The 13,461-nt window shown below is 49.1% G+C and overlaps 1 protein-coding gene across 1 annotated transcript; it reads right to left on the bottom strand.

The window, feature by feature from the left end:
• Positions 1-2,456: 2,456 nt before the first annotated feature.
• LOC135366224 (neprilysin-1-like) lies at positions 2,457-12,777 on the bottom strand. Its single transcript, XM_064598894.1, has 15 exons — positions 12,657-12,777; positions 11,824-11,877; positions 11,678-11,743; positions 11,383-11,445; positions 11,242-11,295; positions 11,093-11,158; positions 10,036-10,089; positions 9,869-9,928; positions 9,739-9,789; positions 9,638-9,676; positions 9,510-9,572; positions 9,370-9,420; positions 8,646-8,699; positions 7,065-7,127; positions 2,457-5,723 (listed from the first exon to the last, which is right to left on the bottom strand). Exons 1-15 carry the CDS (start codon positions 12,690-12,692, stop codon positions 2,859-2,861), a joined length of 3,639 nt encoding a protein of 1,212 aa, XP_064454964.1. The 5' UTR covers positions 12,693-12,777; the 3' UTR covers positions 2,457-2,858.
• Between the last annotated feature and the right edge of the window lie 684 nt (positions 12,778-13,461).

Raw genomic sequence — 13,461 nt, 5'->3', positions numbered from 1 at the left:
TGATGAAACTGCTTACCGTAGTCGGACACGCACAGACGTGCAACGCACCGAATGGCCCGCAGGGGGGAGTGCATCCGGGGTTGACTTCACAGGGGACTGTATTGACAATTGTCTTAAGGCGTCCGGGGGAAAACCCAGGGAAACCACACAGAGAGCGCAGCCGGCGTCCGGATTCCAACCCGGGTCACCTCCCAGTCTCGGCGATAGCTCACAGAGCCCTTTTTTTAGCCCACAGAACTTTTATCAAAAGCTCTGGGAGCAGCGTGGATGTCGTTTTCGCAGTTGAGTTCTCCGGCCGGGCGGATGTCTAATTACCTGAAGTTCATACTAACACTTCAATTTGGGAATTTTGGCGAAAACCGTGATGTCGTGATCGCCTGCCATCTCACTCCAAAAATAGGGCAACAGACCGTTGTCTGGATCCCCCGGAGTGTTTGCAAAAAGTGTATGTGTGAGGGCGACTCTGTTTATAGAGGTCATTGTACAAGTGATCCGGAGTCTTGGGCTTATGGTTGTCAGTACCAATAACTCAGGCCGACTTGGGCCGACCGTGGGATTGTTTAAGAGAAAAAGCACGTTGTGCCTGTGCGTATCTAGTATAGCTTCCCGAGGTGTGTAATGGGAAACGTATCTTCGCGCACTATGTCTTCCATCCCCTCCCCCCCACCACCCCAAGGAACGTTACAAGAAGCCTGTAGACGTTAGGGCGCCACACATGGAACAAGCGTTAAAAACGAAGAGGGAGAAAGAAAAACTTCTGGGAACGTAGTGGGATTAAGAGAGGAGTAGGTAAAGTGTGGCCGCGAAGTGAGGACGGCTGAGGTCGTGGTGCCGACTCCGGACTTTGTGTGTGAGAACACTGCGATGCGATGGGTTGAGTGAGAACATCGCACTGGAGCCGTGTGCGGCTGTGGGCTTTCCAGACATCAAAGAAACCACCAGCGCAAGAGTGCCGTGACCCGTCATCGTCGACCGTTCCACTGGACGCACCCAGCACCCGACTTCGCAGGGGTCCGACACATATGGACCATACCAGTACTGTTGCCCTGATGTCATTGTTAACCTTTGTTATATTTCCCAGTAAAATGTTGCAAATGTCGACTTGGAGTTGCTGACGAACCCGACCACATTCGTGACACGAGATAACAGTACGGGAGACAACCATCGTTGAAATTCATTAGTAGTATATGGTCTGGCCGTAGGAAATGCGGGATCACTGGTAGGCACGTTTATTGACCCCTGGGCTGATTTCACTCGCGATTTTTTCCGCGCTCGCTGGGTGCCGCGTGGGCGGGGGGCTACCCATGCGCTTACCGGCGTGCGGCGCCTGGCCGGAGAGCTACCCGTGCGCTTATCGTCGCACATTTTTCCGCCTGGGCCGACTTCGTTCGCAATTTTTTTCCGTGCGCGGTGGGTGGCGCGTGGACAGTTTACATGCAAGTATGGATATACACGCTGGTAACAACGCAAAGCGATGCCTCCGTCGCACCTGGGCCCACTTCATTCGCGATTTTTCTGGATGGGCCGACTTTACTCGCAATTTTTTCCCCACTACAACAGCTGTGCAGTGGGCGGTTTGCGTGCAAGAATCGACATGCAAAGGGCAGTCTTACATAAAAGTACATGTGGAAATATATTTATTAATGCCAATAGTGCTGGGAATTGTAATGCCAATCTGTGAAAGGGAAAAATCCAGCCAAAAGAAACCTTCACGATCTGAAACATAAGAAACACATTCTTAATATAATTACAATGAAAATTAGAAAAAGTCCTATACGTGACCACCATCATTGCAATAGCCAAACTACCAACCTTCCCAAAGCGTACTCTCCACATTCCTCAACGAGCTAGACTCCCGCCCCCTCTCTCTCACACAAAATTGCTTGGTCCCCGGCCGCATCCAGCACCAAGCCCTCAAGGCTCTCTTCACCTATCTGGACACCACAGGTCTTAGATCCTTATTGTGAAGGGGATCATTATTTCATTCCCCGCCTCACCTCCAGCACTGGGCACAGTATCGCCTCCGCGATGAAACTCCTTACCCATCATCCCGTAATAAAGTTGTTGTTTTGAAATAGTGGGGTTTTAATTTCAGTTACAAGTTCTGATAGATGTAAGTATTTAATTCTGCACAACAGAGACCCTGGAAAACCATAGGACACATAGAGGGACGATACAAACACAACAGGAATTAAAATCTCTAACAAAGGACATTACATTTAGTTAAAGAAGACAACCTTGATACGATTGCAATCAAAATTACAAGTTTTATTATAACAAGTCTGAGTCGTCATCACCATTATTGCAACACTAATAATTTCCTCATCACATAGCGGGGCCTTTCTTATTAAGCGCTGCAAGGAATTTCGAGCACAACATAGAATGTAAGTTGCATATGTTTTGTTCCTCCACTGGGGTATGAACTATTTATACCTTCCCAAAAGGCATAAATTTAAACCCTAAACGGTTTACTTTTTCTAACGCTGCGCGTACAATGAAAGTACGAAAGTGACCCTGTGGAGTCATCCTGCGAGGCAAGGGAGAGGTCACGTGTCCTACAGATAGCAGCTTGAAGGGCCATCTACATGCAACTCTGTTCACGTGCGTTATTTTTTTAACACGTCAGTTTTTTCGCCACGTCGTACAGTGCACACAAATATTAAGAAACCCTTGCCGTTAATCTTCCTTCCAGAAATACGTTGCACGCATCTCATACTGTTGTCTCCGACAGTAGTACAGTAATGTTTTCCACGTACGATGTTCTTTTACCACGTTACCCATTCTGAACTAAACCAGGCAAAACAAAAAAGTGAGAACAAACATGCTTATGATTCATCTATATTTCCTGACGAGTGCTCCTACCAGAACTCACACTTCTGTGCCGGATTCATCGGTGAATTATAGGGACACAAGAACGTGTCCCTGAAATGGTCAGAATTCATCAAAGGCAGATTGCACCGAAGATCGTCCGACGCAATACCAGGCGACGCCCGCCTGCCGCACCAGAGGAGGCACCAGGACACATAAAACATCTTAGCACTCGAACCCTTAGCTTTCTTGTAAGCATTCAGGAGAGAAACACTTCCTAGGACGTCCCCGAATTTTTCATGGCTGCTCGTTACTGAATACCTATTACCAGGTGCGGTCAATGCAATACGTTCTATGCAGGACATCATAGCCTCATAGCTTATCACATTTTCTCCGGGGAACCACGACGACGGGGCTCCTGTGCCATCGAATCCAAGCCCGTACAGGCCGAAGCCATGCATTATGTAATGAGCCATAAGACGTCCCAGAGCACCGTAGTTCACGTCAGTAGGTCCTCCAAGTGCAAAGAGCGGGCTGTACATCATGGCAGGTGGTATAGTCAGCAGGTTCATCCTTACAGTATATTGCGCATTGGCTTCGAACACTGGAATCTGGGCGGTGTAAAGGTTGTTAATAAAGTCGACATCGTTGCGGAAAATGTGATCCCAGTAAGTCATGGACTGGAATCGTTTTGCTTTGGTGAAATCATCAATGAAAGACCCCCTCAAGTCTGGAAGATTGCGGTAGTAGTCTCTAACTTTATCGGGTGTATCGAACTTTGAATTGTATCCAATATTCATCTTCATCAGAGCCAGCTTACGTCTGGCAGTATCCCGTGAGTTGTTAAGAAACGTAAACCGCGTGAAGGAATCGTCGATGGCAGCAACGATCTCGTGTAGCATATTCTTCACAGCATTTACTCTCTGCTGGTTTACTGTCTTGAAAAGCACAGAAGGACCTATTGTATGAGGCAGCATCGACTGCACCAAGGCCAGACAATGATCTTCGATGTCTTTCGCTGTATCCTTCTCCACCACTTGGGCACCAGTTTGAAAAAGTGTATCGGCAGTTCTCCAAGCGATGTAGCTCCTCATGGCGTTCGTATTGTTCGCTACAGCGAACACTAATCGAAAGGTGTTGCGAGCGCGTTCACGAATCTTTACGTAGGCATTACCTGGAAGATGTTGATTACTGTAGTGAGAAAGGATTGTAGTCCATTGGTGTGTCAGGCCAGAGTTAATGTCATCGTCCAGAAGTGTCGAGAGAGGAATCCGTTTCAATGCTCCGAGTCGCTTGTTCCTCACTGTCTCGTATACAAATTCCACGCCTTTTATCACTTCATAGATGTAGATTGAATCGAAGGGTCGGGCAAATATATTTTTCAGCATGTTGTGTCCATACTGCACTTTATCAAGGTTAGTCCCCCTGCTATTCAATGTAAATTTTTCCCGCGAAATTCCGGACTGCTCCTCGACGACGATGTCATATCCGGTACCGACCCGTTCCGCAGTAAAGTTGAACCAAATAGGAATATCGAACTCGAAGGCGAATCTAACTGTCATGTCCAAGGGGTCGAACAACATCGTACGCTCTTCGAAAGTGATACCATGTTGTTCTAGGAAGTATCTCATGCCATCGAAGTTGCTATCCATCGCTTTCTCCACATCGCGACAGTGTTGGAAAAATGCCACACTTTTCTGGAACACGGTTTGGCCCTGAAGAGGTACGGGACTCCAAAGTTCTCTTCTGATGTCGGAAGAAATATTGTGTTCGAGTACCTTCAGTGTCCCACCTTGCACTGTGTCATACATAGTAGCAAAATTTCTTTCAGCTTCGCTACAAACAAAGGCATAGAAGTCCTGGCAGGGTTCTAGTCTCTTGTCCAAGGAATTGTCCATAAGCATTTTGACCTCCCTACAGTCGTTCGAGTTGCAGAGCTCGATCTCTGTGTCCCACTTCACAGTGGGTCTAGGTGGGGTTGTTGGGCCCGTCGGCCTCGGAGGGGGAGGGAGTGGAGGCGGAGGAGGGGGAGGGAGTGGAGGCGGAGGAGGAGGCGGTAGAGGTGGAGGAGGAGGAGGAGGCGGTGGAGGCTGAGGCCGAGGAGGCGGTGGAGGCAGCGGAGGTGGAGGTGGTGGAGGCGGAGGTGGTGGAGGTGGTGGCGGAGGAGGAGGCGGAGGGGGCGGTGGAGGAGGAGGCGGAGGGGGCGGTGGAGGAGGAGGCGGAGGAGGCGGTGGAGGAGGCGGTGGAGGAGGAGGCGGAGGAGGTGGAGGCGGTGGAGGCGGTGGCGGAGGTGGAGGCGGTGGCGGTGGAGGCGGTGGAGGAGGAGGCGGTGGAGGAGGAGGCGGAGGTGGAGGCGGGGGTGGTGGCAGAGGTGGAGGTGGAGGTGGAGGCGGGGGTGGTGGCGGAGGTGGAGGTGGAGGCGGGGGTGGTGGCGGAGGTGGAGGCGGGGGTGGTGGCGGAGGCGGAGGCGGAGGTGGAGGCGGGGGTGGTGGCGGAGGCAGTGGAGGAGGCGGAGGAGGAGGCGGAGGAGGAGGCGGAGGCGGTGGAGGCGGAGGTGGAGGCGGGGGTGGTGGAGGCGGAGGTGGAGGCGGGGGTGGTGGCGGAGGAGGCAGTGGAGGAGGCAGCGGGGGAGGTGGTGGAGGGAATGGGGGTGGGAAAGGGGGAGGAGGAGGTGGCGGAGAAGGGGGAGCTGGAGCGGTGGTGATTGGTTTTCTTGTTGATCGATCGCCTGTGGTTTCGCCTGGCGGGGTCATAATGCCGGGGCCTGGAACAGATTCTGTGGCACCTGGTTTTGTACCGTGGATGTTTTGCTTGATGACCCAGTACAACCCAATCATGGCCAGGACTAAAATGACAAGCAAGGCTGCTCCTATCACACCGTGCACCACAGGCGACCATCCTTTGCTCGATGGCTCCTGAAGAGAGAGATATACATTTGTAGAGTGCTCCGATTCCAGCATATGAAGTAGAAACATCAACGAGTTTTAAAGGGGCACAAAACAGGTCGAGGAACATTCTCCAATTATTATGCCTAATGAAAGAACATAGCTCACGATATCGAAATATGAAATTATTTTGCTTCTAGCGAGCGTCTTTAACACGAAACAATGCCATTCAAAGAGCATAATCCGCGCGAGTCTCTATCCTTGGAACCGAGTCACGTCATTATATTCCAGTGTATAGCAACACCGAATTCTAGGCGCTGGAAGTGGGGGAGTTTTCGTTCTCCTAGCCAATGACGGACCCCACTGAGACAAGCTGCAGCTCGCGAGGGAACCGGTTGTGGGGACATCGCGGTGACCTCGCGGAGCAATACAGCACCGGAAACATAGTGCGCACGTGAAATATAATATTGAGGGTTTTTGGTACGGTTTGAACTGGCTATCTTGGATTTGACAAGTGGGAATGTGTTTAGAGTTGACCTCACCTCTCGATATTACAACAAAATTGACGTATAGGCGTCCCACATTCTAAATGGCTGATGATGCGCGACGTCAAAATGACGTGTCGCTATTGTCGCCAGGAGATCGCAGGGCGGAGCATAAGGGCGAAAGAGTGCAATGAATATTCAGTCGGTTTGGCATCATTATTTACTTTTTTGCGGCAACAATTTTTTTGAAAACGTTCACCGTCGGCAACGTATCACGATACATTAAAAGTGTGCCTTGTATACCTGTTTATTGCCCCTTTAATGTAAGAAACAAATGATTGATTTCCTTTGTGCAGCAACAAACTAATGCAGCTAGCTACAACGCTAGAGCACCTTCCGTTGCTCCTCCTATGCACCCTTCCATTGCACTGCACCAGCAACAGACCATATACGGAGCAAGAACATGACAAGGAACGAAGGTAATAGAATTGAAAGCTGTCGCTGGAATTACTAACGGGAGGTGGCTGTGCATAAAAGCTGGAACCCGTGCTACACTTTTGCTCTACACCTGTATATGTCGTTACGTTATAATACAATTATGACTCGTTATTTCCAGTGACCAACCTAATTCAAAACACCTATAACGAGCTAGAATCACGTTGGTATAGCGCAGCTGTCGGCTGTGGGACGCCCAACGATTACCGACGCTTTAGCCACCGTTAACGAACGTTGCACAATCATGATAGTAAACGGGGCTGCGCTTTTAGAAAGCATCCAGTCATTTTCCAGTATTGAGGCAGGCGTGAAAGCTTTCACGGAGTGCTCGATCGCTCGCTTAACAAACTATATTTATTTTCCAGCGAAGTTGATACGAACGAGCAATTACCTTATTCACTTCCAGAGGCATGGGAACGCTCTCTCCAACTCTTTCGCTCCTCATTTTGGAACCCTGAGTGAACAGAGTAATTCAGCTTGTAGAAACCGACACGCATTCCCGTTGCATAGAGTGAAAACTTCGACTAGTAGGTACCTGTTCAAACAATCGACATGTATGTTTGGATGAATTCCTTTTGCTGCTCTTCTAAGGCAGCGTTCACACGAGCCACCTTCTGCATCAACTCGCACCAACTTTCTAGTTGGTGATCGTCGACTGCACCACCGACCATGCCAACCCGAGTCCGTGGGAATCAAAGAGTTAATAATGAAGGACCCTAGAGAAGGAACTTAGCGGCCGTCAATGGGATTCTCCTACTCCCGAGTGTGACCGCCCGGGCCCAGCCATCCGTTGGTTATGGACAGTGTTAGTGGACGAATTTCTGCTCCCCCCCCCCAACTACAGCGGAGCTACTCCGTTTGTTACAAAGTCAGTGCAGTCACGTGGGATAACAAACGGCGAAATGGGCCTATGGAGCCTAAGAGCGCATTCCTGCCCAGCTCCGCGCAAGAAATTTGTAAACCGAAACGAGTTAATTACTCAAAAAATCACAAAAAGTCGAAACTATTTTTTAATGGTTTGGAACTCTCTCATAGTGACCATTGATACGGCACAGGTACCAAAGCCCGGCGAAGCAAAACAAAAAGTCGGGATGTTTATTTAATTAACGAGCGCATGCAAATGAGAAACGGAGCGGCCAGTTCCTGCCCGCCTCATGAAGGATAGGTGGCGCCGTTTGCGAATTATTCAGCCGGAGTATTTTCGTGAAACACCCTGGTATCTGAGCATCTGACAATGCATTGAGCTCGTGTTGCGTGTTGTTACGTTATGCCCTTGATGGTGTTGTGCACAAGCTCTGGCCTCGCCTTCATGCATCTTAGTTTGGCTCACCGTGCAAACATGGGCCACCCCATAGGCCATAGCAGAAGTCACCCAACGAAACATTGCGGTTTACAGTTTGAACGTCTGTATAAGCCATTAAGGCCATTAACGTTCACTTTCGGGGAGGGTTGGCTGCACCGTCCCAAAATTGTTTTCTTCGCTTTGCTTTTGTCGCGCGTTCTAAGGAAGTAATATAATCGGCGCCAGCGTGCCGAACATGTTAGCAAACGACAAAGCCATTATTTTTATTCGCAGGGATCTGGAAAACTGCAGTAAGGTTGTCGAATTTGTTGTTTGCAATCAATTCCCAGACTGCAACTCTAGGGAATGACATCATTTTGGTCCAAATATCACGGGCGGGCGAGCAGAGAGAAGCGATTTTGTTGCATCTCCCATCGACTCTCATGTATTGAAAATTTGAGAAATTTGAAAATTGAAAATTCGCCAAAATTCAGTGGATAGCCTCAGGCCTGTCATGCGTCATTCCCTAGATACACTCGAGCAGAACACGCCTCTGCTGGTTTCGTGTAGAAATTTCTCGAGGTTTACGGGAACCCTGCGAACAAAAATTCCCCATAGACTTTCTTAAGAAGTGAGTCCGCCTTAACCTAGGCAGTAGCTATGGATTTTTCACGCAATTCATTACCGTACCTTTTTCTTGGGAACCGGGGGTACGTCACTGGCCGCCGTAGTGACTTCCGATGTCTAAAAACAAAAACACAAAATACACTTACACATGAACCAGTCTGTACAATACTAGTAACTCTCCGAAGTTTACAGTTCCAACAGGCCAGCTAGCGGTGGCATAGGATGATCGCTTGCCACGCCGAGGCTGGGAAATGACGCAACTTGTAATCCCCGCACTGGCTGTGTTGTCCGAGGTATTCCCTAGATTTTCCGGCAGACTTTCCAGAAAAAATGCCCGCACAGTTCCCCCTGAAGTCGGCCTAGAACGCATATTAACCCCCACTGTCCCCCATTCCTTCCTGCTGCCCTCTCTGCATCTGTTTAGGTCAGTACAACTCTCATAGCTACAGTTGCTCCGCGGCGCTCGTTTAAAAGAAAAAAGGTTACAGAAAGCTTCACAGTCATGTTCGCGCACTAAGCCTATAGTATACAACGAAAGGATCAGTAGTCGCGATCGAATCATTAGAGTAACTGCAGTAGGTATCACACAAGGTGCTACAGGGACTACTTCGCCCACAAGTTATGCCGGCTCAAGTCGATGTGAACCCACATTCCATGTTTTACGGCAAATGGGGCAGCTGCGGTAGAGGTCACGTGCTCAACGAGAACCAATAGGAATAGCCGATGCTCTCACTCCCGATGTTTGTGCGGCGGAGCACCGGTTTCCAGAATGGTATATCCAGCTTACCTTTGCTGTAGACACCACCGCAGTTGTTTCCTGAGTTGTTACGTCCGAAGGCTGAAAAGAAATTGGCCGATATGATGACTCCATCTCCGATTGACCAGATACGATATATGTATCACGTTCTTTTGTGTTTGCCACTATACCTTTTCAACAGCAGCCGCAGCCACCGGTGCTGCTGCCGCCACCTTGTGCTTTGGTTTCGTACGCTGAAAGCAATCAGAAACCGTTGTCAGAATCTACAGAATCTCAGCACATTAAAAGGGGACGTTACCTGTTCCTCACGTTCCAACTTCTTCTTTGATTTCGATTCCTAAAGAACGAATGACATGGCACAGCATAAGTCATCTATCCAAACATTCTTGAAGGCAGTACCTTTTCATCGCGATGCGATGGAGCAGGGTCGGTTGTCTTCTTTTTCTTTGGCTGGTTTAAGATATAAATTTGCATTCTCAGTTGTAAACATTACAATGAAATAATGTTCATATAGGACGTGATCCTCTACCTTTTCAACGGGCGGGGATTCTGCAGACTCTGCTGTCTCGATAGTCTTTTGCTTAGATTTCTACAGAGGGGGGATAGAGGATATCTGGTATCACATCTGGCGTGTGTGGGATAACACGAATCTTGCTGGCTTCTCTTAGTGAGGAGGAGCTAGAAGTACTGCGGTACCTTGTCGTGCGAAGCCGCTGATTCAGACGACTTTGCCTTTTGCTTCGACTTCGGCTGTTCAACGAAACGAGACTCATGAAACTAGTCCCAAGTAGTTATCGTACCGTAACTACTAACCAGCGAAAGTTTGAAAAGATCGTGCGCCTAAGCTGCGCTCAGCGAAACGTGGACTCGATGCTCGACTCTTTGTTATTCCGGACCGCGCCATAAACGCATAGCTTCACTGTGATTGGTCACAAGCTCCCTAGCGATGACCAGTCGTGTTTTTTCCAGTGCCGTCACGTTACGTTTTGAGCGCGCAAAGTTGAACTGATTCTCAGTTCAGCACCGAACCGCAATGAGCCATGCACCTGGGCGGATGAAGGGAAGCTAGCCATGTACGGCATCGCTCGTAAAGTTTGGGACAGAAAAGAGGGGTTACTACTCAGTGTGCAAGCGTAGGGGCTCCAGATCACGTCCACACTCTTAAAAATGAACTTCACCATATAGCACGCTCCTAGCCAACCGTCATCCCGAATGACAACGTTCTCGCCCCGATTTGTTGAAAACGGCGGTCACATTACTGGAGCTAGACTCAGGAGGCTCAGTGAAGTTTGGTTTGTATGGTTCTGTATGTACTGTGTTGGGCAAAAGTTTATGCGAACACGCTCCGGCGCATTCCTTCCTCAGGGTGAGACGCCAGCACCGAATGGGGCCGTACTTACTTACAGGCATGTGCCTAGGTAACCCAGTCACCTGTTTGCAAGTCCGTAACGTACGATTCGGTGCTAGCGTCTCACTCGGAGGAAGGTCTGCCTCAGAGCGTGTTCCTTGAACTTTTGTCTATCACTGTACAGGACACCGTGCGGGAGGCACGAATTTCAGCTGGGCGAACCACGGAACTCAACCCTTAGAACTGTCTTGGTAAATTTGAGGCGCTTCCACAGGATTGATGTTCCAGAGCAGGACCTGGCACGTTCAACGTGTGCCATATGTCTTTGAAACTTTGACAAGTTTCCCACGCACTATTTTCAAAGATTCTGCAACATGCGTAAGAACAGATGACTTCCCCCAGTACCTTTTCTTCAGTTGGCAGACCTGCTAGCACTGCTGTCGTTTCCTTCAATGATGTCTTTGACTTTGACTGTACAAAGAGACGGATTGCTTTCTCAGCGGAGGCCAGTAAGGCACAGATATGACACCCATAGCCCTCTCGGAAGATACTACCTTTCCTTGTGAAGGCGCCGAATCGGGAGCCTTGGACTTCGTTTTCGATTTCGGCTGAGAAAAAAAATTGTAGTTGTGTCACAAGTAAGACGTCCCTGCAAGTGTTCCATGACGGCTTCTCATGATTTGTCGCGCCCATACCTTTTCATCAAGATCACTAGCACCTGATGCGGTCACCCGCTCCTTGGACTTTGACTTAGAGCGCTGCAAGGATGATCTCAATGTTAGGCACAGACAGTGAAGTGAAAGCCGTCATTTGCCAACGCTAAGACTGCGGAGGTGGACCCCGAACTGCTTTCGCAGGAGTGAAATGCCGGAGTGTCATTCGGAAATGCACATCAGTTAAGGGACATTACTGCGGGGGAGGTCACCCTCACCAAGCCTAACAAAGTCTCCTACCCGCAACGCGCGAAAAATAGCTTATTCCTCTACGTACCTTTCCCTGAGGCGGCAGATCCGCAGATTCCGATGTCTTGTCCTTCAATGATGCCTTTGATTTTGACTGCACAAACAGACGGAATTGCATTGTCACCAAAGGTCGTGTGCTTGGACGCAAATACGTGATATTCTGTAAATATCTACCTTTTCGCGCGGGACCTCAGTATCGGAAGTCCTGTCCTTGGTTTTTGATTTAGGCTGGAAGGAAACAATACTTTGCGACTAGTGGCAATAGGTGCAGCCTCTCTGCAAAAATTTCACGACAGAAAGCACTGGTCGCAATAACAGAGAATCTTCCGCGCAACTCAGGACTAGAAGTATCTGGATCGGGGATCCGCTCTTTCGACTTTGACTTCTTGGGCTGCAAGTAATATTGAAATGTTCGACACGACACTGTTTTCCTTTTCGTTTTTGTTTTTTCAGCATTGGGTAACACTTTCGTATACACCTCTTCATAGGCTTGTAGAAGCGATGAAAATCGATGGACGATGTGATGTCACAGCCATAACCTCCAAAAGAGTTTACCACGAGCAATTTATGACAAACGTACCGTACTGATACCACATCCTTAAGATCCTTCTCATCACTGCTTGCACCTTACCTGGATAACCAGGAAAAGCCGGCCTTGGTTGCTTAAGGGCTAATCGTAGAGGGGCCTTCCACTGTAGGGCCCCAGGTTGACTGAAGGCGAACGCATCGTGAACTACCTAGAGCCCTTTTGCAGTGAAAGACAACATCTAACATTTCTCGACTAAATGGTACATTACGCTTTGAGTCTAATGCTTTTCGACTTTGGCGTAGCTGTGTAGCTACACGCAAACCCTAGAACTTCATGGTGGGTGCAGATAAAGCAGCCCCACAAAGCCATATGTGCATGAGTGTGGGGGCTACTTTACCTGCACCCACCCTGTACTTCGCCTTGTTCACAGAGGTCTGTGTCACGCATGTCTGAAATATTACGTCTCGAATTCCCGTACCTTTTTCTTGGGCGGCGTAGAAGTAGTCTCTTCCATTGTGCGCCAGGTGTTTCAGGAGAGTTAACTTTCATGGATTCTTCCCCTTTGGACTGTGGCGGTGCCAGACCGTTACTAGCGCGACCTAATCCTCGGGAGGAATGCACGCGATGCAGACTTTACTTCTTCTCCCTTATGCTTCAGGGCGGGGCACCATTGTTGGTGATGGTGGTTGTCTTGGTGGTGGTGACGAAACTGCATACCATAGTCGGACACGCACAGACGCGCACCACCACGAATGCCGCGTGGGGGGCGTGCGTCTGGGGTCGACTTCACACGGGACTGTGTCGACATTTGTCTTAACGCGTCCGGAGGAAAACTCAAGGAGCACACACAAACAGCACAGCCGGTGTCCAGATTCGTCGAGAATTCACACAGCCCTCTACCTCTCACCAATCAGACTGTCTCATTATCTGAATGAATGATCCAATGAGGATCCTTCTCTTTCAGCTCGGCCGTCGCCGGCTACCATCGGTGTTTGTTTGTTTGTTGTTTTTTTACACTTTACAGAACTTTTATCAAAAGCTATGAGAGCAGCATAGATGTCATTTTCGCAGTTGAGTTCTACGGCCAGGCGGATATCCAGAAAGTATGTAACTACAAGATGTCTAATTACCTGAAGTTCACACTAACTCTTTAAAACGGGAGACGATCATCGTTGAAATTCATTAGTAGTATATGGTCTGGCCGTAGGAAACGCGGGATCACTTGTAGGTTCGTTTATTGACCCCTAGGCAGACTGCACTCGCGAATTTTGCCTGGACGAGAC

The sequence above is a fragment of the Ornithodoros turicata genome, chromosome 8, assembly GCF_037126465.1.
Source record: "Ornithodoros turicata isolate Travis chromosome 8, ASM3712646v1, whole genome shotgun sequence".
NCBI lineage: Eukaryota > Metazoa > Arthropoda > Arachnida > Ixodida > Argasidae > Ornithodoros > Ornithodoros turicata.
The sequence above is the reverse complement of the archived record's forward strand: the minus strand, read 5'-3'. Positions and strand labels throughout refer to the sequence as shown.

Coding starts and splice junctions, on each gene's coding strand:
- LOC135366224 (XM_064598894.1), bottom strand. CDS start 12,692: ATGGAAGAGACTACTTCTACGCCGCCCAAGAAAAAG. Junction 10,090..11,092: donor GTCTGCCAACTGAAGAAAAG/GTACTGGGGGAA, acceptor TTCGTTGAACAG/CCGAAGTCGAAGCAAAAGGC. Junction 9,929..10,035: donor CAGCGGCTTCGCACGACAAG/GTACCGCAGTAC, acceptor CCCCCTCTGTAG/AAATCTAAGCAAAAGACTAT.